At 39.6% G+C, this 26,234-nt stretch overlaps 1 protein-coding gene across 2 annotated transcripts in view; it reads right to left on the reverse strand.

The window, feature by feature from the left end:
- Positions 1-1,493: 1,493 nt before the first annotated feature.
- The window catches only part of LOC146629985 (heterogeneous nuclear ribonucleoprotein L-like), a 44,335-nt gene continuing 19,594 nt past the window's right edge, over positions 1,494-26,234 (reverse strand). Inside the window, exons 2-13 of one of the 2 annotated variants that reach the window (XM_085356729.1) lie at positions 17,758-17,876; positions 15,599-15,836; positions 15,017-15,102; positions 14,598-14,694; positions 14,435-14,507; positions 9,945-10,004; positions 9,590-9,825; positions 7,661-7,782; positions 5,078-5,276; positions 4,422-4,479; positions 4,186-4,284; positions 1,494-1,549 (exon numbers count right to left, since the gene is read on the reverse strand). In XM_085356729.1, coding sequence (XP_085212855.1) covers positions 1,494-1,549; positions 4,186-4,284; positions 4,422-4,479; positions 5,078-5,276; positions 7,661-7,782; positions 9,590-9,825; positions 9,945-10,004; positions 14,435-14,507; positions 14,598-14,694; positions 15,017-15,102; positions 15,599-15,836; positions 17,758-17,876 — 1,443 coding nt within the window. Of the gene's footprint in view, positions 1,550-4,185; positions 4,285-4,421; positions 4,480-5,077; positions 5,277-7,660; positions 7,783-9,589; positions 9,826-9,944; positions 10,005-14,434; positions 14,695-15,016; positions 15,103-15,598; positions 15,837-17,757; positions 17,877-26,234 lie in introns of both variants that reach the window. The other variant, XM_085356727.1, reaches the window with a different exon arrangement.

Below are 26,234 nucleotides of genomic sequence, written 5' to 3' on the forward strand. Positions count from 1 at the left end.
ATGTATTAAATATTTGTAAATATGCATAACTCTTAACAGTATATTGGGATAATAAAACCATGTAACAAATTGGAAGGATTTATGAAAGGATAGGGCATAAACAAGGAGAAAAAGGGATTGATTATTAGTAGAAATATTAGTGGGATTAAATAAGCTTATGCTTCTTCCTAGTCCTTTTTCAACATGTTATTTATTATGATTATCTTGTTTTCACTATGTTTTGTTTTGATTGTGTTCTTCATTGCTGTTATATTATTTTTTAACATGTACAAAAAAATCAGACATTTGGCTAAGTGGTAAAGTTAGCCTGATCCAGACATGTAGCAAAAATTATGTATGTATTTACATTGTGGGTTAGGTTTTTTAAAAACTTAGTTCATCAATCTTTAAATCTTCTGCCTGCTTTGGTGTCTTTGGTTTCAAACGATGCAGGAACGTAGAAACAAAATAAAAATTCATGTTCAACGCATTTTTAATGATTCTATCTTGCTGGTTGATTTCTGTTAGTTAACAGAAATCAATAGTTTTATTAACTCTGTTGCTGTTCAGCGTCCTTTCATAACACAAATACATCACAGCAAAAATTAATTAGTTTGGTTTAAGCAGTGTATTTAAGGTTTGATTCAAAAAGTTTGGAAGGCAGCATTAGACAACATTATCCAGGAAAAAGAAGGTATGCTATATAATCCAACAACTGGAAGTGCGAGCAGTACTCATCAACAACCATAAAGTGCATAAATGTTCCTGGGGTTAATGTTTTACTTATAGTGAACATAACACACAGTACTTTACAGCAGTTACACCCAGCACCTTCTTTACAAAATATTATTTACATTTTGATGATGGGAAGAGTAAATACAACATCAGGGCGCTCACAGTAATAGTAAAAGCAGATATTTGTTTTTTTAAACAGACATGAATTTATTAGTTGAAGTTGCTGTTTAGCTTTAAAGAACTACCAAATGAGTTCAGCAGTGGTTTAGTGGTTTTGGAACAAACTGTATTTTTGATTTAATATAAGTTTATTAAAAGGCTTTTTTCATATTTTTAAGTTGAGGCAAAAGTTTGATGCAGGTGGGCTTTAATAATGATATAAGCTCTCTATATTTTCTCTTTAATTACACAAATAAAACAAGGTTGTTATCATCATTTGTCTTTGGACTGAACACAGAACTAAGACAAATGTTTCTAATTGCTTCCCATTAGATTTTTCCTAGTGTACTCCATTTTAAGCCCCTGTAAGGAATTTAACTAATTCAAACACTTTACATTCAAACAAATTACACCGAAACTATGAGATGAAATATTAACAAATGTTAACAAAGAAAAGTCTGGCTCGATTATCTAATTTTCAAGAGTGTCACTTATTTAGTTTATTGCTAAAATCTTTTTTTCTACATTGACCACACAGCAATCATCCATTGAAAAAGTAGAATTGTTTCAAGGAACAAATAAACTCTTTTCCAGTTTGTCCGGGCCATCTTGTTTCTGGGTCACAGATGGGAGGAGGTGGAGAAGCAGAGCTTCAGGGTGAAAGGGCTGGAGCTATCTGCAGGTTGGAGAAAAGATGTTGACTTTATTGTGAAAGACCACTCCTGACATTCAGTTTAACATCACAAACATATGAGACACTTTGTCCTGAAGTTTGAATAATGCTTATCTGTTTGATGGCGTTCTAATTTCTTTACTTAATTTTTTTTACCCAACCTATGTAAAGCCTCATATAATAGTGAACACAAGCTGTTGCTTGTCCAATCTCATATGAGAGGCTGCACTCTGCACTGACCATGCTGAAAGAAAGGGGAACTGAACAAAACATTATACCTTATGTTAGAGTGATTAGGACCTTGAAACCCATTCATCTTGTCTGTTAACGTCATCCTTCGTTCTAGGTAACTAGTCTTAATTTGTCTTATCTATTTTTTCTAACTTGAAGACAAAATAATTAATTCTGATTGTTGTAATTATCCTATTTCAGTAATTATTTTATATTATATGTATGTATATATACATATATATATATATATATATATATATATATATATATATATATATATATATATATATATATATATATATATATTAGGGGTGCAACGATATTCGTATCGATATTGAACCGTTCGATACAGTGCTTTCGGTTCGGTACGCATATGTATCGAACAATACAACATTTGTAATTTATTTTATCAACTTTCCTTCTGACGATGCTGTCTGTGTGGAGCGCTCAGTGAATCTGCGTTCGACTACTCCGCCTAGGCTGCACTGTCGAGCGCAGATCCACTGAGCGCTCCACACAGACAGCATAGACAGAAGGAAGAGCGCAGGGCACCTCCCCCACCGTCATTCAGATCTGGCGTTTGGAATTATTTTGGTTTTCATGTGACGTATGACCCTGAAGGTAAGCGAGTCATGGACTAAAGTAAAACAGTATGTTGGATGTGCCATGCAATGCTCAATTACATGGGTGGGAACTAGTGTGTTAGAGCAGTTAGCTCGTTAACGTGTTGGCCGTCTAGCCCCATGCACGGGGCGATCGGCGGTAGCTCGTTAACGGAGATTTGCCGTGTTGTGGCGTTAACGTCATTTCAACGAGATTAACCTGAAAGCACTAGTGGGAACACAACGAATATGACTGCACATTTACGCCGACATCATCCTAGTGCAAAGACAAAAACAACAAGCATGCTACTAACTTTAGCCGAGTCATTTAGACAGCTGTTAGCACATGATTCTCCTTATGCTGCTGAGAATATAGCCCAGAAGAAGCGGATAGTATAGCTTTTATTTTGGAAAGAGACATTTCTCTGTAATAAACTATTTTTTCCAAAGATGAGTGATTCCTCAATCAGATACAGGGCTTGCAATATCGCTAGCCCGACGTCCCGGAGCTAGCGATTTTTTTCAGTCGGGCTACCAAAATCTATCTCTGCCCTGCCCGTCGGGCTATTGTAGGAAAAATATATGTCAATGCTTTTGCATTCTTTCAGAAATGTAGCTGGGTAATTATGTCATTGGCATCGGTGAGCCACTGTCAATATGTGACATATTGAAATCGCGTTTGAATTTGCGCTTGTTTTTTTGCTTTCACTTTGCAATCGTGCGAACTGTGTATAGAGAGCGACAGCACTGATCTGTGAGTGATGATAATTTGTGCACCAATTCCTCTGACATCGTCTTATTAATCGTTAGCTTATATGCAAACATGACAAGTGAAATCTCCCGCAGCTTAAACATGTGAGAGGTTGATCGCGCAGAGAATCGCTGAGCTTATGTGAGTGCGTGTGTAAAAGCAGCAGGATTTATATTTGACTATGATGACCTGGATGACTGAGAACCTTCACAGACAGATATATATTTTAGTTCTGCTGAGCCAAATAAGACAGGTCAGGGTGAAGAAGTGACAGCCAAAGAAAAGCTTACCACAAAACGGAGAAGTTATGACAAATCAGACTATAAGGCAAAAAGAAAGTGCAGCTTTATGGTTTCATGGACAAAAGAATTTCTGTGGCTGCAATATGATGAGCTAAATAACCAGGGCTGCACATAAGTGGTCCGCAGGTGCGCATTCGCTGTCAAAATAAAAAACACGCACAAGGGTTAGGGTTAAATTTAAAAACTGTACTTTTGAGTTAAAATATATATTTATAATTTTAATAAATGACAAATTAAAAAGGCATGAACATTTTTTTTGTATCGAAAAAATATCGAACCGTGACACCAAAGTATCGAACCGAACCGTGAATTTTGTGTATCGTTGCACCCCTAATATATATATATATATATATATATATATATATATATATATATATATATATATTTTTTTTTTTTTTTTTTTTTTTTTTTTTTTACTATAATAAGCTGTGTCTTGTCATCCTCTTTCCCCTTGTCCTGTGTCACAACAGAGTGTGACACAGGACACTGACAGTGTGGTTTTCCTAGTAACTCTAGTGATCTTCCTTGTGGTTAATAATTTTCAGTTTACCCTTTTGAATTTATGTTTCTTCTTGATTATTGGTACCAGCCGATAAACATTCTGCTTTAAGTCTGACTCAGTCATCCTCTGTATGTCTTGGACCCTCTTTCTCACTTTCTGAAGCAATATCAGAACATGTCTTTAGCAACTGGTTTCACAGGGACTGCCAGCAACCTGCTGTCAGCAGTTCTGAGAATCATTTGAATACTTACTGGGTATTCGGATCTGGTGGTGGTTGAGGACTGTCAGAGCCTCCACAGCTTCAGTCTTACTGTCAAACTCCAACAGACCAGACAGAGTCTTTGAGCTGGCTGCTTAGAGGAAGAGGAAGATGGGGGAAAGACGGAAATGTTTATAACAACAAAAACCACACGTGTACACACTGAATGATATCTCCTGATACCTGGACCTGAGGAGTTATTATCGCTGCTTAATTGGTTAAACTTACGTTTGGCATCAAAAACCTTGAACTTAGAGAATGCTGAAATGTTGTATTCAGTACAGAGCTGTTGGCAAGAAAGATAGAAAAGCATTTTTAAAAGCAATTCCTGCATTTTCTTTTGTTAATATAAAACCAAACTAAAACTTGACAAAAAGTGTTGGTTTTCAATGTTGGTTGTCACTGCTAAAAATAAGTTTACAGTAGTGATCTTAAGACCACAGGCAAAACTGAGTAACTTGAAGATTAAATCTCCCTGAACAAGGTTATTATGATGGTATACTAGGTTTATTGACACCTTAAAATGTCAAGATGTACCGTGTGTAAAATCAAAACATTTACAAAGTTTAATTTACTGTTTATTTTATTTTATATAGTAACAAGTCTATTCCATCTATTTATTCCATAGTAATTATTTGTTGTCTATTCTGTTACGTACACTGAGCAGAAAGAAAATAACTTGAGCCCATTTCTTTCTATGTGTGAATAAAGATGCTTCCAAACAAACAACCAACATACCACTCCTTATCTTTGATCTACTTAGAAAGTTCAAGGCGTGCCACAGTGGAGCGCATACTTGTCTACTTAGAAAGCTCACTTGGAGTAGACATTCAGTCTAGCATTTCTCCATTGAAATAATAAGTCTCATGCAGGTGTGGCCTTGCCTTTTGCAACTGGTGTTGATTGAGGTTTGGTGGGGCATTGTAGAAGTGCAGCACAGTGGCGGGTGGCTGGATGATGTTCCTGCTGCTCTGTGCACTGCTGAAGCGGTTGTTCCTTGTTAGACTAAAGTCCTGGTAGCTGCAGGTGCCGTCACCCAGCTCAAAGACCTGACTGGGAATCACAGCCTGTTGCTTGGACACACTGAGCAGGGTCAGATAAAGGGATGTGTGATAGACAAAGTATTGTAAGGACATGTTATCAGTGTGAGCCAAAATCCTATGCGTCAGTCTGCTTGTTAAGGCTTTTTCTACTTTCTGTACAGTATGATTTCATGGAGGGGGGATACCTTACCAATCAGAAGAGAGTTGGCTTAACATTAAAAAAGTGAACTCAAGTGGCTTGTTTCAGGTAATGGATAAAATAGATCTCCTTTAAGTTCTGGGCAGATAGTCACTGACTGAAGTAATGAAAAAATACAATAATGCAGTATTTCTACAAATTTGCAAAGGCTGGAACAGCCCAACATATTTTATAAAAAAAAAAAATAGAGGCTAACTGCTGTTATTTATGTAAAATATAAGTGACAGCTTGTAGGAATTTTCAGTCCTTGGAGAGTTCTTGGATATCAGGTCTTAAAAAAAAAAGTGTTCCTTTCCTTTATTTAAACATGCACGTTTCTTCTCAGTTTTGACCTATGATCATGACATGAATATCACTAGAGCCAATGTCAGCGTCATGTACTTTTAGGTAGCAGTTAAGATATTTTGTTATCCGGTCGTTAAGTCTGACGTCACTAGCCGTGTCTGGGCCTAAACTCCGCTGCAGGTCCATATATCAAACGATCACTATGGCATTACTGAGAGTTGAAAAACTGTCTAAAGTCTTTCATCTTTAATAAAAATGATCAGCGTTCTGCTCTACCAGGTGTAACAATTGAGTTTAACATCCAGGCATCCATGAAAACGGAATTTATGACATTTAACGGAGTTAGAAGTTAGCAGGGAGTTAGCTCGCTAGCTTCTATCTAAATACAATATAGCATGTCCTGACCAGAGATGGGCAGGACATGAGATGATTACAGGATATGTAATCCAATTACTTTTTTCAAGTAACGAGTAGAAAAAGGGATTACTATTGCAAAAACGGTAATTAGATTACCGTTACTTTGCCGTAGGAACTCTGCGTTACTGCGTTACTAAAACCGTGACTTTTTTGCGAGAATGTCTCATGACAGTGACGTAAGCAAGTGCGTCGTTCGTGACAACAGCTGTGTGCAGATCAACAATATCGAGTGCGGGAGAGAGTATGAGCGTGCAGCGTTTAAAGCGTGGAAGTACTGACCTTACTTTAAGTTTGATTCCATAAAAAGTGACAAAAACATTAGTGTCCGTTGTGCGTGGGAAGAAAACTTCTATTTACAGCAAAAAAAACCCTAAACTTCCAAGTGAGCACCGAGTGCGCTACAACGTAATGGGAAATTCACAGAGAAACTCACGGATTCTTCAACTGACCGCTGCGGCACACCTGCACCAGAGCACACCTCCGCCTACCCCACTCCTGCTATACAGGTGAAAATAGAGCAAAAGGACCGCTAGTCTTTGACTTTATTTATTTTCTGCTGTGTTTTACTTGCATCTATTTGAAAGAGTGAGTTTAAACACAAAAATTTTTTTGCTTGATGCATGAAGTTAAAAGATTAAAACTAATAAAACAAGTTTTAAAAAGGAACTTTTCCATTTGATTACATTTTGTATGATGGATTATGTAGAAAAAGTAGAATTGGGCTGAAAGATCTATCGCTTTATTACCTATTCAGGTTGTAAATCGTGTTTTTAAAAAGTAACTAAGTAACTATGTAATGAATTACTTTTGAAAATAAGTAATCAGTAAAGTAACGGGATTACTTTTTTGGGGAGTAATCAGTAATTAGTTACTGATTACTTTTTTCAAGTAACTTGACCAACACTGGTCCTGACTGCGGGGTTTTGGAAACAAATTAAAACGTACAGCTCTGTTATCACTTCCAACATAAATGAAGAAGATATACTAGCTGGTATATAATGATGTGTTACGTGACCGCTAGCGACACAGCTATGTTAGCCTAATATAAACAAGCTAACTTTTTTTCCACTCGATAAAAGTTAACGTGAGTGTTCTCGGTGGTCAGGAACAAATGTAATCGCATGGCAGGATGCTGTAAAAGGACCAAACTTCAGCCAGGAGAACAACTGAGATAATCCATCCACAATACGAGGTTAGTCATTCATATACTGCTGCATGGGCTGGGCTGTAGTTACATCGTAAGGTTTTAAAAACTGAGCTTAAATAAATGATTAGCGGTAATAAAAGCCGAGGGAGGTCAACAGTGATCACTGACTGTTTTAGGAGTTTTTTGAGATTAAATAGAAGAAAATACAAAACATTAAACATGTTAACAACACAAAAGCCATATTAAACGCAGACTACTTTAGGCCCGGAAGTAGGATTCGTCACGTCATCACTTAACGACCGGATAGACTACATCAGACTCCCTACCACAAACCCCAAGTGTCTTCAAGTCTGAAGCATGCATATTTAGTGCTTACCAGACGTTGAATTTCTTGCCAAATACTTTGATACCATTTAGGTGAGTCACAGCTCGGTCCACAGCATACTCATCACCCATCTCTACCAATGCTGTGCCTGGAATGCTTTTCATGAACTTCACCTGCAAACACAGAAGATATTTTCTTTAGCTGAAGAGCTACCATTTTGCAGCATGGTAGCTGCCGATAACTGCAGTATTTATTTATTTTGCATGAGTGTCACCATCCCCTTAACCCTGCCCCTACTCTCTCTACTGCAATTTTTTAAATCATTAATATTGAAACTAAAATATATTCACTTGCTCTGAATATAAAAAGCCATGGGTCACAGGAGAGATGAGATGTTGATTAGCGCAGGCTTGAAATTACATGCTATTGATGCCCAAATCACCCACCCAAACAAACAGTGGATGCAGCTTGAAGGAGAAGCACAGTGAAGTGGATAGCTACAAACTGCAGGCTAATTAGTGTTGTTGAAGACGTGTAAGAAATCAGTACTTCAACTTTTACTTGAGTAGTTTTTAAGAGTAGTATTTGCATAGTACAGAATGTCTGTACTTTTGCCAACTCTGCAAAAGACCTTTTAAGATAGAAGCTACTCGCTTTTCTTTAAATGGCAGGTCAGTTGCTCTTTTTTTTTTTTTTAAAGTAGTCCATTTCCATTTTAACTGCCTTACTAATTCATACAATTACAGAGCACCATTCCTCCTTAGCAAACCATTTATGAATGCAGATATTATTATGATAATGATAATAAATATGATTGTGATTATAAACAGCAATGATGCTGTTGCAGTGATAGCTGTACATAGTGAGCAGTGAGTATAGCAGTGACAGTAGTACATGGTGTAACAGTAACAGATGGATAAACATATGTACATTTATAAATGACATACTGAGGAGGTGTAAAGAAATATGTACATGATGACTTAAGGACTTTCTAATACCGTACTAATGCTTAATAGTGGGACATTTTTATAAAGTGCCACCAATACAGTAAATGAACTTCGTAGACAGCTAATCTGTGGCTGTAAAAAAAATTTGAATGCATACCTTATTTCTCAGTACACCATCTGGGGGAACACCTCTTTAATGAATGAATGAATTAATACATGCATGGTTAAGGCATACATGAGAAGTTAATACAGATTGATGATGGTCCATGAGATTTGGCTTGTTTGTTTTTTCTTTTTTTATTAAGTTCGAACTGGCCCTGTGTTCACTGCCTGGCACTGTGGAACCCAACTTGCATTTGATCTCTACAGTCTAGGCAAAGGCACCCTGACTATCCATAGGTATTGAAATTAAATCCTTCACCCATTGTTGGACCCTACACTGGAGTATGGGTCGTAGGTTGGTCTTGGTTCAAAACAATGCCTGCTCTCATATGGCCAGAGTAAACAGGGAGTTCCTAAAGGACACCTCTGTGGCATTATGTTTTGGTCCATTTGACACGTCCCAGGTTGCACCTCAGACTGTTCAGAAGCTCAATGATGTCCTGGTCCAAACGTGGGAGGAGATTCCCCAGGACAACATCCATTGTCTCTTTAGGAGAATGCTCCAACATTGTCAGGCATGTATACAAGCACATGGGGGTCATACAAACTACTGAGTGCCATTTTGAGTTGCTACAAAATGGACTAGTGTGCTGCATCTTTTTTCACATTTTCATTCTGTAAGCTGCTAATTTTCATTTCCATCCAATGATGTGGCATCCTTTTGTTTTAGTATAGCTATCCAGAATTATTTTTTTCCATTGAGATCTGATGTTTTCTTTTTTTGAGCACTGTAAAAATAAACTAAATCATACATACCTAGAACATAAGTTATGATTAAGATTTATTAAAAGAAAATTATAGGAACTATTGTACAATATATGTATTTTCATATCAACATGACCTCTAAAAGTCAGAGAGGATCCTTACACACCTTCTCGACATTGCCGTAGAGACAGAAGAGGTTGAAAATACGGCTGCAGTTCATCTTAACAGGATGGAGACCGCTCACCATGGTGACAGAGCTAGTAATGCTTTTGCCAAGGAAAGAGGAAGAGAATGTGGGGGAGGTCTTCTGGAGTAGCGGGTAAGAGATCCTCTCCTGCACCTCCTCGCTGTACCTCCAGTTCTGGCTTTTAGCAGGTAGAGGCAAGAGGGGCCAGTGTGTACCTGCAAAGATACGCACAGATACTCAGGGGATATTATGTGGTACAGTGGACTCACAGTAATTGCAGTGGAAGAGATAACATATTGGCAGCTAGACAGGGAGGGATGAAGACAGACAGTACCACCTCCGTTAGATGGATGCTCTCCCAATATGGCATGACGTTGTCTCCCCTTCCCCCGCTCTGTAACAAACAAACAAAGTGCTCAAATGGGGTGATACAGTACTATTAGGTCTTTAAGATAAGATAGGGCCAGATTATTCAAGAACTTGTATGTGAGGACAAGGATTTTAAGTTTGATTGCAGTTCAAAGAGGGAGCCAGTGAAGAGAAGGAAGTATGAGAGAAAGAATATGTTATCTCTTTCTGGCACCTGTCAGTACTCTTGCTGCAGCATTTTGGATCCACTGAAGGCTTTTCAGAGAGTCTTAAGCGCAGTTGGATAATAATGAATTAGAGTAGTCCAGCCTAGAAGTAATAAATACATGAACTAGTTTTTCAGTGTCACTCTGAGAAAGGATGTTTCTAATTTTAGAGATATTGTACAAATGAAAGAAAACTGTCCTACATTTTTGTTTAATATGCACACTGAAGAACATATCCTCTGGTCAAAAACAATTTTCAAGATTCATCAGAGTGTTACTGGAGGACAGGGTAACGCCATCTAGAGGTTAGATAGCATACTAGTTAGATAACATACTTGTAAGGCCAAGTACAATATACCTTCAGTTTTATCTGAATTTAAAGGAATGAAATTAGTGAATGCTGCCTGGTTTTCAGTCCTAAATATTACTTAAGTCCCGGTACAAGCAGGATTCAGGATTCATTGCACTAATGTTAATGGTAACTTGGTTATTTTGCTGCCTCTTCTTGGTGCTGTTGAGCCAAATAGACTCAGTGTGCTAGTGTGCCAAATGGGATCTCAACTTATTTAATACCCCTAATAAGACAAAAAGTAAATGTGGAGAAACTACTGCTCTTATGTTATTTTTGTAGTGGTTCATACCACTTGAGTCTGTCACCATTTTGTGTATCCAGCCGTTTCCCCTGATTTTTTTCTCTCTCTGAATCTAAAGCACAACGTATGTACCTCCAAGTAAAAATTATGAAAAGCAGTGAAAAGTTTTATATTCAGAAACCTATAAGCACCAGAATGTAGCTGAAAATAGATGTCAATATTTCTTTTCTTTAGTTATTTGAAACATGGAGTATTTTAGTACTAATAGTACTGCTGTGTTTGCATTACAGCATTACATCACATCTATTCTATATGACTTAAAACGGTTAAGATATGGCATGATTTCCTCACCCAATAAAGGAATATTTAGTATATCAGTCTACTCTTCATTTTGACTTTTCTTTTTACCAATATAAGTAAGCCTTCAGACAAACGCAGTAGTGCCAATATAGTAAAAGAACAATATTTGTCTCATGTCCAAAACAGCCTTATACACTTGTCTTTGAGATGAAGATATGAAGTAATATAGAAATAGAAATAAATGCAACTTGAATCCTTGCTGAAGTTCAGTATTTAAAACTGAGCTAAATTTCACTAATGAGAATTTTAAATCTAATTTATTAATACAAGAATTTTATCTTTATGCATATTATATTTGCAAAGTAAGATGACACTAGTCCCATGAACATTAGCTGCTACTTACTAGCTAATCTTAAAATTAACAGTCACGTTTTCATGGTCTTGTGCGCTCTCATCCTCAGATACTTAAGAAACCAAAAAAATCGCATACACCAAATCCTCAAATGACCCAGCCTTCACGGTTTACATAGGCTGGGTTCTTTGAGGATGCAGCCCTTTAATTGGGACACACCTTATCAGTCTTTTGTCCTTTTAATGTCATCTTAGTGCATTGACATTTCCAAGCTCCTCCTGAGGTTTTCCAACTGAACTGGAGTAAATTTACTCTGTTTATATTTACTCAGATTGCAAACAAAATATATTGTGCTTTATAAGACACATTCCTGCTGTGTAAAAAGAAGATAATAATGTTCACTAGAAGGAATAAGTAAAATGTCAACATATTAATTTTACTTGACGTGAACCATCCATCTTCTTCCGCTTATCCGGGCCGGATCGTGGGGACAGCAGCCTAAGCAGAGAAGCCCAGACATCCCTCTCCACAGCCACTTCCTCCAGCTTGTCCGGTGGAACTCCCAGGCCAGCCGAGAGATATAATCTCTCCAGCATGTCCTGGGTCTGCCCTGGGGCCTCCTCCCAGTGGGACATGCCCGGAAAACCTCGCACAGAAGGCGCCTAGGAGGCATCCTTGTCAGATGCCCGAACCACCTCAGCTGGCTCCTTTCAATGTAAGGAACAGCGGCTCTACTCTGAGCCCCTCTGGCAGAACTTCTGAATCTATCTCTAAGGGAAAGGCCAGCCACCCTTCTGAGGAAGCCCATTTCTGCCGCTTGTATCCGCGATCTTGTTCTTTCGGTCACTACCTACTAGAGATGGACCGATCCGATATTACGTATCGGTATCGGTCCGATACTGACCTAAATTACTGGATCGGATATCGGAGAAAAATAAAAAATGTAATCCGATCCATTAAATATCACGAAAGCACCTCACAAAACTTGCAACACGCCGTAACTCGCCTCAGAACGTTAGCACGTCGGAGCAGTATGCATCACGTGATAGAGCGGCTGTGGCATGCGGGACCTGTTGGTGGTCTGGATAGCATGTGGAGCTTCGCTAGCAACCCGGCATTTCATCTCTGACAAAGTTATCCCCGAGAGAAGTAAAGCAAGTGTGTAAGTCCATCTCTGAATGTTTGTAAAGCATTCCTGCGTTAAGCTTAACAAACGATATATGGAGCGACTGCCTCTTCTTGCTGCTACTTCAATCATGAAACTGCTTAACGATCAGCTGATCGGCTTTTCTGTTGCGAGTCGTGTCTCTAGTTTGCTTTTGGCCCACTTTGCACCAGAAAGAGGAAACCAGCAGCTGAACAACAGCAGCACGTTTAAGCTTGATCAGCTGTTGTTAGAATGTATTTAATATTACTTTCTACACCAGGATCTTTTTCTACGTAGCTGACGGCTGGTAACTGTGCAGGGGCGGATCTAGCAAAGTTTAGCCAGGGGGGCCGATAGGGCATTAACAGGGAAAAGGGGGCACAAAGACACACTTTTCTTTCTTATTCTCATTTAAAATGTCTAGCTTTTAATAAATAATTATCTGACACCCAAAGTTTTAATTTGATGTAAAATGAATAGAAGTCAATTACTGTATATAGTGACTATTAAGTCTAATATATATACCCTAGTAAGCTATAGTACTTTTTCCTTTGGGAAGGTACCATCTGTGCAGTCTGCAATTTTGTTGAAGAAAGATGTTGAATCTATTTAATATTTCTTGAAAAATAATTGATTTCTGTGCATTTTTTTTCACACTGCATCAAATTAAGGTTGATTACGTCGATTAAGCATCATGAGGTGGAGCGTGAGGGGTGGTTCCCTATTTTTTATTTATTTATTTTTGTTGTTGCTGGGAGTTGGAACCCTATTAGTTAGGTTGCTTAATATTTATGCTAAGTACTCTTTAAAATACCAGAATAGGGAGGATGGTGTAGGTTTAAGTTTATTAGATTGATCAGTATTGCTGAACTATGAAATATTTTTTTTTGCATACAGGTATAACAGAATAGCTTTAGTGTAGTTGTTGTTTTAAACTTGAGTATGAACTTATACAAAATGCAGCAAGATATTTAAAAAGACAGTTTTGTTGATTAAAAAACACTATATCGGATTCATATCGGTATCGGCAGATATTCAAATTTATGATATCGGTATCGGACATAAAAAAGTGGTATCGTGCCATCTCTACTACCTACAGCTTGTGACCATAGGTGAGGGTAGGGACGTAGATCAAGCAGTCAATTGAGAGCTTTGCTTTTACACTCAGCTCTCTCTTCTCCATGATGGAACGGTACACTGTCCGCATCCCTGCAGCCGCAGCACCAATCTGTCTGTCGATCTCCCGCTCTCTTCTCCCAACTCACTTATGAACAAGACCCCGAGATACTTAAACTCCTCAACCTAATCAAATTCAGCACCAGGTGGTGAGTTGGATGAGGTGGCGGGGGAGAACGCTGGACAGACCTGGTGCACCTAAACGTATAGTGAGGGTGTGCTGGGAATGTCTGGCAGAGGCCCCAGTCTGTGAGATTTACAACGCACACCTCCGGCAGAGCTTCACCAGCATTCCGAGAGAGACTGCGGACATTGAGTCCGAATGGACCATGTTCAGCACTTCCATTGCCGAAGCCGCTGCACTGAGCTGCAGCCGCAAGGTGGTTGGTGCCTGTCGTTGGTTAACCCCCAAACCAAATGGTGGACACCAGAGGTGAAGGGAGCCACAAGGCTAAGAAGGAGTCCTATCAGGCTTGGTTAGCCTGTGTGGCTTCAGAGGTAGCTGATATGTACTGACAGTCCAAGCGTGAAGTGGCTCGGGCAGTGGCTGAAGCAAAAACTCAGGTGTGGGAGGAGTTCTGAGTGGCCATGGAAAAAGACTTTCGGACTGCCTCGAAGTAAACTTTAAAGAATATGCTTAAAGTGCTTTCATTGATCAGAGATTAAAAGAGGGAACGCTACCTCGGTGCAGGAGGAAGGGTTTGGTGTAATCCCAGCTGGTGTTGTTGTTGCAGATGACGTTCAGTCTGTTGGGCTGCAAGGGGCAACAGAGCACAGCACCTCTTTTTAGATGTGTGTTCATGTGCATGGGCATGACTGTGTGAGTGTATGTGCATGTGTTTACCCGAGCGTATTCAATCTTGAGTGTGCAGCAGCCAGCATAGATGTCAGCTCCATTCAGAGCCAGTTTGGCCTTCTGAGCATCCTTTACTGACTCAAATGTTAACAAGCTTGTTAAGGTTGACTCATCAGGATCAGCAGAGAAAAACAAGACTACCACAGCCCTCAGGATGATGCACTGTCAGGTTTAATGAAGTGAACTTTGATCTGGCATCAACAAAACACATCCAGTTAGCTATAATCCTCTTCTACCATCCTGTGTTCATTATTTTGTATCCAAACGAGTCTATTAAGCTCTGAACTGGAGCTTAGAAAAATGAAAACGCATGTTGGCATTTCTCTGCTAATCTGTGATATACCCCAAGCACACATGCAATTGTGTGCGCACACACACACATACACACACACACACAGTCAGGATATTCAACCATGGCCTGGATGCCGTTGCGTTTGAAGATGACAATACGTAGGACGTTACCAACTGGGTTGCACACAGTGTACAACACATCCTGAGAGAAAGACAGAGACCACACTGTAAAAACTGCAACGTACCTACTGGTCACCAAGAAAATGGACTTAAGAAAACAGAAATGGAAAATGGGCTTTAACGCTTAAAACCTTTACATTTATGAGCTAATTTTGACTAAAAGTTAAAAGCTTACATTATTTTACAAATAAGCAGTGAGACATTAGCACTAATCTAAATTACAAAGATATTGTTGAGGATGTATACACAGATAAAGAATGTATACACAGAGCAAAGGCACAGAGGGTTTGTTAATAATAGATGTCTGACAATGTAAGCTTGTATCTCTGTATCTGTATTCCTGAGGCAAACATTTTAAGTAATGTACAATGACTGTAATCATTATTAACGCAGGAGCAGGCGTCCTTGAAGGGTAAAAAGAGACCTGGTTAAAGAGTTTTAGCTCAGATAGCAAAAAGTTTCTTTTCTAACACAAGTTGAAGATATGGCAAGAGTCTTAGGTGGGGTAAAGGACTTACAGTGGTAATGGGATACACAGGGTTCTGTATGGACAACAGGAGGACTTTGTTTCCACTGGAGGGGTCGTCTGTGTTGGTGGGTCTGGTGATTCTCTGGCTGGTAGAGAAGTTAAAAAAAGCCTGCTGCTCAGCGACGTAGACAGCATCACGGGTTCCGAATGACACGCAGCGCTCAGCACTCTCCACGCTGTCAAATTCCACCAGAGCCTGACGCTTGAAAGGCATCATCATTACATAACTGCCGATAGCGGAGACAAATGTGAAGGTTAGAGAAGGTGAGCAAGTAAAGTAAAAGTATGCACATTTTTATTTCTATAGCATCTTTCAACATAAACAACAAGTGCTTCACAAGAAATTACCATAGTGTGCCAGAAGAGTTAATGAAATCCAAGTCCAAAATGATGACTACTGGCACAAGCTGCACTTTGAAATCATTTCAGCGGGTCACGCAGCTATCAACTTTTGTAACCTTGCATGTTTCGCCATTGCTGCAAAAGCAGGTATGAACTGATGTGACTGTGCGATCAGTCACATCAGTGAATATAGATCCAATCAAGAACACTTATTCTATACTGTAATTTCTGTCGTTATTATCTGTGATTAAGGTAAATCACAAAATCTCATGCACATGTGCCAACTGGAAGGCAGCCTGTTTCAGTTATTACCTTTTTTCCCTCTATTCTTTAAACTTTTGTTCTTAGTTTTTTGTCTTTTACTTATTAGTAGCGTGTTAGTGTGTTTCAAATTGTTTTCTCTCAAACATGTGGGTTGAGAAAGCTTTTTTTCACCTTATCGCTGTGGACTGGGGGTACGCATTTTGGAGGACTATAAATACCTTGGACTAAGCACAGATAATAAACTGGACTGGGTAAACAACCCAGTCCAGTTTACCCAATGGTGTCAGACAGGGTGGGATTTTGTCTCCAATTTTAATTAATTTATATGTTGATGATTTCTCCATGTAGCTGAGAGCCTGTAACACTGGGCGTATATTAGGTAAAACATGGATAAATCATCTTATGTATGCAGATGGCCTGGTTGTTTTTAGTCCCAGTAGTGCTGGATTACAGGAGCTTAATATCTGTACTGAATATGGTCTGCATTATGATATAAAGTACAATGCTATTAAAAGTGCTATTTTGATATGTAGAACCAAGCAGGATAAACAGCTAGATTTCTCTGTGTTTAACTGTCCCAAAATAATATTGGGGTTCATAAAAAGGTGAAATACCTCGGTGACTTTATTGTTGATCAAATGAATGATGATGATGACATATACAGACAACGATGCAAGCTCTATTTGCAGGCAAATACCATTGCACGCAAATTCAGCTTTTGTTCAGTTCCAGTTAAAGTGACTTTGTTCAAAGCGTGTTGCACACTGCTATATACTGCCCCCTTGTGGTCATCTTAGAAGCAAAGTAACATGCGGACGCTGCATGTTACATATACATGATGCAATGAGGAAATGTTCAGTGCATAGTAAGCATTGGAATCCCTAGTCACATTTGGTGCTGCGCACCTGTAGATGAAAGAGCAGCCAGGCATGTGACTGTAATTAACTTCCCCGCCACAGGGTGTCATTGCTACACATCCCAATTGTATGTGTGCACATAGTCTACAGCAACATTTTGATGTTTGTTTCTTGCCAAAAGAAAAACTGCCCAAATGTCAAGACCCAAGGTTAATAACAGTGCATTAGCTAGTATATCCTACTTCACTCATTCCCAGGTAAATATAAAGAAACTGATTCACTGGCTGCCTCCTTCCACTTGTCAAAGTTGCTCAGATGTTTGACCATTTTTTTGTCATGAACTTTAGGAATTTACTGTTTATTTGGTACCTAATATATCCCACCATTTGACAGTGATAACTTTGCACGTCAGTTTTAGTCAGGGATGTTTCCAATTTTTAATGGGTCTTTCTAGTCATTTAACACTAGGAAGAAGGCATTTGTTTCATACAGTTTAGGGTTGCAGCTTGCTAAACAAGCTTTCTAGCACAAGCTCAAAATCATGTCATGCCTGTACATTGCAAGGTGTGCACTAAAAAAAGTCCATGATACCAAAGTCAATGTGCAATGCAATTCCAAGCTAAATGAAAGTGTGTTAATATTTTTTAAATGGCCTCAACAGTATTTAGAGTTAAACCAGGACTACCAGATGTTGCCAAACTTGTCAAGTGCCTCCACTAGGTCCCCTTCCACCACAGCATCGCAAAGTCCTCGAACATGGACAACTGGAGATGGGGGGATGCGACGACTGTCATCCAAACAATCCTGTAGAGAAAATAAAAATGAACTCAGATGTTTTCTTAATTTTACTTTGCACAAAGAAAATGTTTGCTTACTTGCGTAACCGGGGTTCTTTGAAAAGTGAGTTCAGTATCCCACTATGGTAAGCAACCTCTGGCATGACCAGTCACTTCAAGGACTTGCTGACAGGTGTCCTCTACATAAACATTCCTAAAAAGGTCCCATGAGGCAGTCATTCATCTGATGGAATGTGCACACAGCTGCACAAAAGGCTGTGGTCCACCTTGTTGGAAAACTGGACCTCTACCACCCAGTCGGACAACCCCTGGCGAGACATAGACTTACCTTTAAAGAAGGAGTTAAAGCTACAAAGATTTGGTTGCTTTTCCTAAACCCCTCAGTCCTGTCTAGATAATTGCTTAATGTATCGATAAGGCATAGTGAATTAAAGTGGTTCTGGCTCTCATCTGCAAATGGCAAGTAGAGAAAAGCTAATAAATGGAATGGACTGGTTCTTACATAGTGCTTTTCTACTCTACCTGAGCACTCAAACCACTTACAACTCTCATTCATACAAATACCTTTTCTATATGTAGGTGTGTTCTATCTAGCACTCACACAAATCATACTCCAATGGATGTATCAGAGATCAACTTGGGGTTACTATCTTGCCCAAAGATTTTTGGCATGCAGGCTGGAGTTGCCAGGGATCAAACCACCAACCATCTGATTGGGAAAATAGCAGGCAGTACCTCACTGACCCTTTTGGCTGATGCCAAAGTTAGCAATAGGATACTTTACTCAATATACTCTACAGGTGCAAAAGGTAGCTCTGAGTGTGCCTCTAGAACTTTGTGTAAATCTCAGGAGGGAACATAAACCTCATTAGAAGAGGAGTAGCCACAATCTTAGTCTTAATCAGTAATGCTCAGTATTGACATCTATCAATGATCACTGATAGCTATCAGTGAAATTGTTTGTTGCACAGTGTCTAGCACACTGTTGTTGTGGTAGACAGGCAGGTCTGCAACAATATATATTCTTGCGATAAAAGCTACATAATTACTGTGTTACAACAGTTATTTCTATAATCAGTAAAAACCCATGTTTAGGGAAATTTTGCAGTTATTATTTAAGTCCATAAATGAACATGAATTCCCAAAAGAGGGTCTTCGCTCAAAATCACTGGAAAATGAGAAAGTGAATACAAGTTAAAGATGAATGAATTAAAATGCAAAGAAAGAAAAACTGTGCATAGGCAAGGCACAAAAAAAGATATCAATTGAGTGTCATCATCAACAAAGTTGCCCAGCTCACACCAGAAAGTGGTGCATTGCATGATCTCTCTCTCCCTATATCACCAAATCAGGAAAAAAATGTAATGATGACAACCATAATGCCCATGGTTGAAGTCATGGGCCCGGATAGAAATATAACTTTGGTTCAATGACTGTGGCCTGAAAATGACAAGAGAGAAGTTACAAACATCTGCCAGACCCAAAGAGGACAGCAAGGACTTTATTGCCCAATTCCAGTATAATTTATTCAATTCAATTCAATTTTATTTATATAGCACCAAATCACAACAAAGGTCGCCTCAAGGCTCTTCATAGATACAGAGAAAAACCCAACAATCATATGACACCCTATGAGCAAGCACTTTGGCGACAGTGGGAAGGAAAAACTCCCTTTTAACAGGAAGAAACGTCCTGCGGCCATCTGCTGTGACCGGTTGGGGTGAGAGAAGAAAGACAGGATAAAAGACATGCTGTGGAAGAGAGACAGAGGTTAATAACAGATATGATTCAATGCAGAGAGGTCTATTAACCCTTTAAGACCTACCATAGAACCAAGTCCGCCAGAGCTTATATTATATTTCTACATGCTGTGGAGCCATTTTTGGGAGCATTTCAAGTTGCTATACATCAATACAACCATTATAGCCCAGATTTTAATAATATGTATTCATTAAGTGCATAGTAATTACATAAATTGCAAAAAAGTGCAATAAACTACAAAAAAATTGAAAATCGTTTTTGATTTTTTAACATATATTTGTAGTTAGAGAAATTTAAGAGGCTTATCCCTCAAAACTGTAAATACAAAAAAGTTGCACAAAATAGTTTCCCACCACAGGAAATTTATTTTGAGTGTCTTCATAGTTTTATTTTTGAAATACACCAATTTTTATACACTGCAGGAAAAACGAAAATAAATATTATACTGCAAATTTGCAAAAAAGCAGCATATGCATCAAAATAAACTATTTCCAGCAGTGCAATATGAGTCCTAAGCTTCCCAGAAACGACACAGAAAGTCATAAAATCAAAGATAACTTTTAAAAAGAGCAGTATAGGCCCTGAGGCCCTGATCGCAAAAAAGACTACATTTCCGCGAAAATGACGTCACTTCCGGTTTCGGGCAGGTAATGGCGGAAATGCAAAAGTTCGCGCTGACGTCTATTCCAACGTAGGAAGTGTTATGAACAGCTGATCGGATCGGTAAAGCCTGTTTCTGGAATATTATGTTTTTGTTCCTGCAAGCGCTTTTTATGCAGTTTTTGCAAAGCTTTATGTGGAAGGAAACCGTGACCTAGGACAAGCTGATGGCATAAGATGTAAGTACAACTCCTCCGGTTTCATATGCAAAAAAAATTTTTGCGCTAGCTTACGTGGTTGCAGTGCTACTGGGATTTAAAAATAGTTACGCATAACAGAGCGTTCCCGCTCCGATCGGCTCTAAAGGGTTAATACATAGTCAGTGAGAAAGGTAACTGGAAAGGAAAAACTCAATGCATCATGGGAATCCCCGGCAGCCTACGTCTATTGGAGCATAACTAAGGGAGGATTCAGGGTCACCTGGTCCAGCCCTAACTATATGCTTTAGCAAAAAGGAAAGTTTTAAGCCTAATCTTGAAAGTAGGGATAGTGTCTGTCTCCCGAATCCAAACTGGAAGCTGGTTCCACAGAAGAGGGGCCTGAAAACTGAAGGCTCTCCCTCCCATTTTACTTTTAAATACTCTAGGAACAACAAGTAGGCCTGCAGAGCGAGAGCAAAGTGCTCTAATAGGGTGATATGGTACTACAAGGTCATTAAGATAAGATGGGGCCTGATTATTTAAGACCTTGCATGTGAGGAGCAGGATTTTGAATTCAATTCTGGATTTAACAGGAAGCCAATGAAGGGAAGCCAAAACAGGAGAAATATGCTCTCTCTTTCTAGTCCCTGTCAGGACTCTTGCTGCAGCATTTTGGATTAGCTGAAGGCTTTTCATCGAGTTTTTTGGACATCCTGATAATAATGAATTACAGTAGTCCAGCCTGGAAGTAATAAATGCATGAACTAGTTTTTCAGCGTCACTCTGAGACAGGATATTTCTAACTTTAGAGATGTTGCGCAAATGGAAGAAAGCAGTCTTACATATTTGTTTAATATGTGCGTTGAAGGACATATCCTGGTCAAAAATGACTCCAAGGTTCCTCACAGCATTACTGGAGGCCAAGGTAATGCCATCCAGAGTAAGAATCTGGTTAGATACCATATTTCTAAGATTTTCAGGGCCGAGTACAATGACCTCAGTTTTATCTGAATTAAGAAGCAGAAAGTTAGCGGCCATCCAGGTCTTTATGTCTTTAAGACATTCCTGTAGTTTAACTAATTGGTGTGTGTTATCTGGCTTCATAGATATATAGAGGTGGGTATCATCTGCATAGCAGTGAAAATTTATGCTATGTCTTCTAATGATGCTGCCTAGGGGAAGCAAGTATAGTGTAAACAGAATTGGTCCTAGCACTGAACCCTGTGGAACTCTATAATTAACCTCAGTGTGTGAAGAGGACTCTCCATTTAGATGTACAAATTGGAGTCTATTAGATATGATACAAACCACTGCAGCACAGTACCTGTAATACCTACAGCATGTTCTAATCGCTCTAATAGGATATTATGGTCAACAGTATCGAACGCTGCACTGAGGTCTAGCAGGACAAGCACAGAGATGAGTCCACTGTCAGAGGCCATAAGAAGATCATTTGTAACCTTCACTAAAGCTGTTTCTGTGCTGTGATGAGCTCTGAAACCTGACTGAAACTCTTCAAATAAGCCATTCCTCTGCAGATGATCAGTTAGCTGTTTGACAACTACTCTTTCAAGGATTTTTGATATGAAAGGAAGGTTGGAGCTAAGACTGCTGGGTCTAGAGATGGCTGTTTGAGTAAAGGTTTAACTACAGCCACCTTGAAGGCCTGTGGTACATAGCCGATTATTAAAGATAGTTTGATCATATTTAAGATCGAAGAATTAATTAATGGCAGGACTTCTTTGAGCAGTTTTGTAGGAATGGGGTCTAAAAGACACGTTGATGGTTTGGAGGAAGTAATTATTGAAGTTAACTCAGAAAAAACAATTGGAGAAAAAGAGTCTAACTTAACATCAATGGTACTAAGAGTAGCTGTAGATAATATTACATCTGTGAGATGATTATTGGTCATTTTTTTCTCTAATGACAAAAATTTTATTTGTGAAGAAGTTCATGAAGTCATTACTAGTTAACGTTAAAGGGATGGTTGGCTCAAGAGAGCTCTGACCTTTTGTCAGCCTGGCTACAGTGCTGAAGAGAAACCTGGGGTTGTTCTTATTTTCTTCAATCAGTGACGAATAGTAAGATGTTCTGGCTTTGCAGAGGGCTTTCTTATAAAGCAGCAAACTATTTCTCAAGGCTAAATGATGATCCTCTAAATTTGTGACATGCCATATCCTCTCCAGCTTACGAGTCATCTGCTTTAGGCTACGTGTTTGAGAATTATACCACGGAGTCAGGTACTTCTGATTTGAGACCTTAGTTTTCACAGGAGCTACAGTATCCAGAGTCATACGTAGTGAGGAGGTAAAATTATTAACAAGATAATCGACCTCTGTTGGAGTAGTGTTCAGGTAGCTGCTCTGCTCTATGTTGGTACAGGGCATTGAAGATGATAACAGTGGGTGGATTGTATTCTTAAACTTAGTTACAGCGCTTTCAGAAAGACATCTACTTTGACAAAGTCTACTCTCCACTGCTGTGTAATCAATTATTGTAAATGTAAATGTTATCAGGAAATGATCAGACAGGAGAGGGTTTTCAGGAAAAACTGTTAAATGTTCAGTTTCTATGCCATATGTTAAAACAAGATCTAGAGTGTGATTAAAGTGGTGGGTGGGTTCTTTTACATTTTGAGAGAAACCAATTGAGTCTAATAACAGATTAAATGCCATGTTGAGGCTGTCATTTTTAGCATCTACATGGATGTTAAAATCACCCACAATAATTATTTTATCTGAGCTGAGAACTAAATCAGATAAAAAGTCTGAGAAATCAGACAGAAACTCTGTGTAAGGCCCAGGTGGACGATAGATGATAACAAGTAAGACTGGTTTCTGAGTTTTACAACTGGGGTGGATAGGGATGGGTATCGAAAACCGGTTCTTGTTGAGAACCGGTTCCCACTGTTTCAATTCCTTGGAATCGTTTGCCACTTTTAAAAACGATTCCCTTATCGATTCCAGTCGCCCCGAATGACGTCATCACGTTGAGTAGCGTCTTTTACCCAGTAGGAAACACGGCGCCTGAGCGGCACAAACGCTCAAAAGTTTGGTTACACTTTATGAGAAAGGATGACAACAGGGCAACGTTCAATACTTGCAAAGTAGAGATTTCATCAAAGGGAGGAAACACTACGAATATGCAAAAGCATTTGCTCAAAAAACACGCGATTGCTTTCAACGAATGTCGTGTTTTTGATCCGCTCCGGACTAGCGAAGCTCAACCCAGCAGCAGCGGTAGCGTTTCCACGTCCTCTCCCGTTAATACTGCAGGTAACTAATTGCATATTATGTTAGCGCGATTTACCTTATTACAAAACCTGCTATTACTGTGCATCTAGATAACCATGATGAGAGAGACAGAGTCTGGCTCAGATGCTGGCAGTTCTCGCTGCAGTCTACCGGTAGCGTCTCCTTTCAGGCCAGGATAGACGAATGTCACCCAGCAGTGTCTAAGTTTGTGGTCAAAGGCTTGCACCCATTTGCCACAGCAGATGCCCCCGATTTCACTTTGGTAAGTGAATGTGTTTAATTGTAGGCAGGACATTACTGGATATTCTTGTGTAATTGCTACAGAATAATTTATGTTAAACTTTGTTATTGCTACAGAAGAATATTTATTTTATTATTTTACATATACATTTTTTTTTCCTGGGGACCCTGTGACACCCCATTGAAGAGCCGTAGGCTGTGGATCTCTTAAGATCTCACTGTTGGGTTTGTAAGGCCATGTTACTTCTAAATTTCTATCTTGTTCAAAGAGAAGATATAAAACACAGTTCTAAGCTAATCGACTTTAGTGTTCTCCTTTTTAAAAAAAAAAGAATCGATAAGAGAATCGATAAGGAATCGAATCGTTAAACAGAATCGAAAATGGAATCGGAATCGTTAAAATCTTATCAATACCCATCTCTAGGGGTGGACAAGGCTAAGTATCAGGCTTTCAAATAAATTAAAAGTCTGTCTGGGTCTTTGGTTGATTAATAGGCTGGTGTGAAAAATTGCTGCCACACCGCCCCCTCGGCCTGTGCTTCGAGATTTCTGGTAGTTAGAATGACTCGGGGGTGTGGGTTCATTTAAACTAACATAATCATCCGGCTGCAACCAGGTTTCTGTAAGGCAGAGTAAATCGATTTGTTGATCAATTATTAAGTCGTGTACTAACAGAGACTTGGAGGAGAGAGACCTAATATTTAATAATCCACATTTCACTGTTTTACTCTTTGGTTCTGATGTGGATATTGTATTGTTCTTTCTTTGTGATTGTTTATGTTTAAGTTGTTTATTGCTGGTTTTTAGTTTGTTTTTTGTCTGTTTGGGAGCTGACACAGTCTCTATGGAGATGGGTTTTTGGGGGGGTAGCAGGAGGAGAGAAGCTGCAGAGAGGCGTGTAAGACTGCGACTCTGCTTCCTGGTCCCAACTCTGGATAGTCATATTTTGGGGGGTTTAATAAATTTGTCCATATTTTTAGAAATGAGAGCTGCTCCATCCAAATTGGGATGGATGCCGTCTCTCCTAACAAGACCAGGTTTCCTCCAGAAGGTTTGCCAATTATCTATGAAGCCCACATCGTTTCTGGGACACCACTCAGACAGCCAGCAATTTAAGGAGAACATGTGGCTAAACATGTCACTCCTGGTCTGATTGGGGAGGGGACCAGAAAAAACTACAGAGTCTGACATTGTTTTGGCAAAGTTACACACAATTCAATATTGATTTTAGTGACCTCCGATTGGCGTAACCGGGTGTCATTGATGCCGACGTGAATTATGAGTTTACTGAATTTACGTTTACCCTTAGCCAGCAGTTTTAAATTTCCATCAATGTCGCCTGCTCTGGCCCCTGGAAGACAATTGACTATGGTTGCCAGTGTCTCTAGCTTCACATGTCTGAGAACAGAATCACCAATTACCAGAGTTTGAGCCCCGGCGGGTGTGTCGCCGAGTGGGGAAAAACGGTTAGACACATGCACAGGTTGGTGGTGTACCTGGGGCTTCTGTTTAGGACTATGCTTCCTCCTCACGGTCACCCAGCCGCCCTCTTTCCACAGCTGCTTGGGGTCTGCCGGGGAACAGCTAGCGGAGCCTACGCTATCTTCGGCTGCACCAGCTACAGGGGCCTGGCTAGCTACGGGTGAATGAAGGGTGCGAAGTCAAGTCTCCAATTCAGTAATCCTGGTCTCCAGAGCTGCAAATATGCTACATTTGTTACAGATATCATTACTGCTAAAGGAGGCCGAGGAGTAACTAAACATCTGACACAATGAGCAAGAAAGTGCAGGAGGGACAGGTGAAGTAGCCATGGTGCTAACGAGTCGGCTACGAGCTAAGCTAAGCTAGCAAAACAGTACAGAGACAGTGAGTGAATACTTTGGCTATAAATTAGGTAGTGAGTACACAGAAATTGGAAGAAGGCGGCTGTCATTCCTATCTTAAAGACAGGCGACAACCGAGAATGTAAAAACTACCGGGGCATCAGCTTACTGTCCATCATCGGCAAGGTCCTTATGAAAATAATTCAATCACGCCTTCAAAAGCACCGTGAGATGACCAGCCGGGAAGAACAGGCCGGGTTCCGACCCGGACGAGGCTGCAGCGACCAGATCTTCACCCTACGTCGACTCATGGAGGAACGAACCTACGATGGCTCGACCAGCCAGGTACGTATTCATGACCAAGTGTCCGAAGAATTCCCCATCATGACAGGGGTCCGGCAGGGCGATGTGGTGTCACCGCTGTTGTTCAACATCGTCATCGATGCGATAATGCGCAAAGCATTCGAGGGCCGCCGCGGAGTCCAAG

This window comes from Diplotaxodon limnothrissa, linkage group LG6, assembly GCF_057381915.1.
Source record: "Diplotaxodon limnothrissa isolate DT_005_m linkage group LG6, D_limnothrissa_male_GT1.1, whole genome shotgun sequence".
NCBI classification, from domain to species: domain Eukaryota; kingdom Metazoa; phylum Chordata; class Actinopteri; order Cichliformes; family Cichlidae; genus Diplotaxodon; species Diplotaxodon limnothrissa.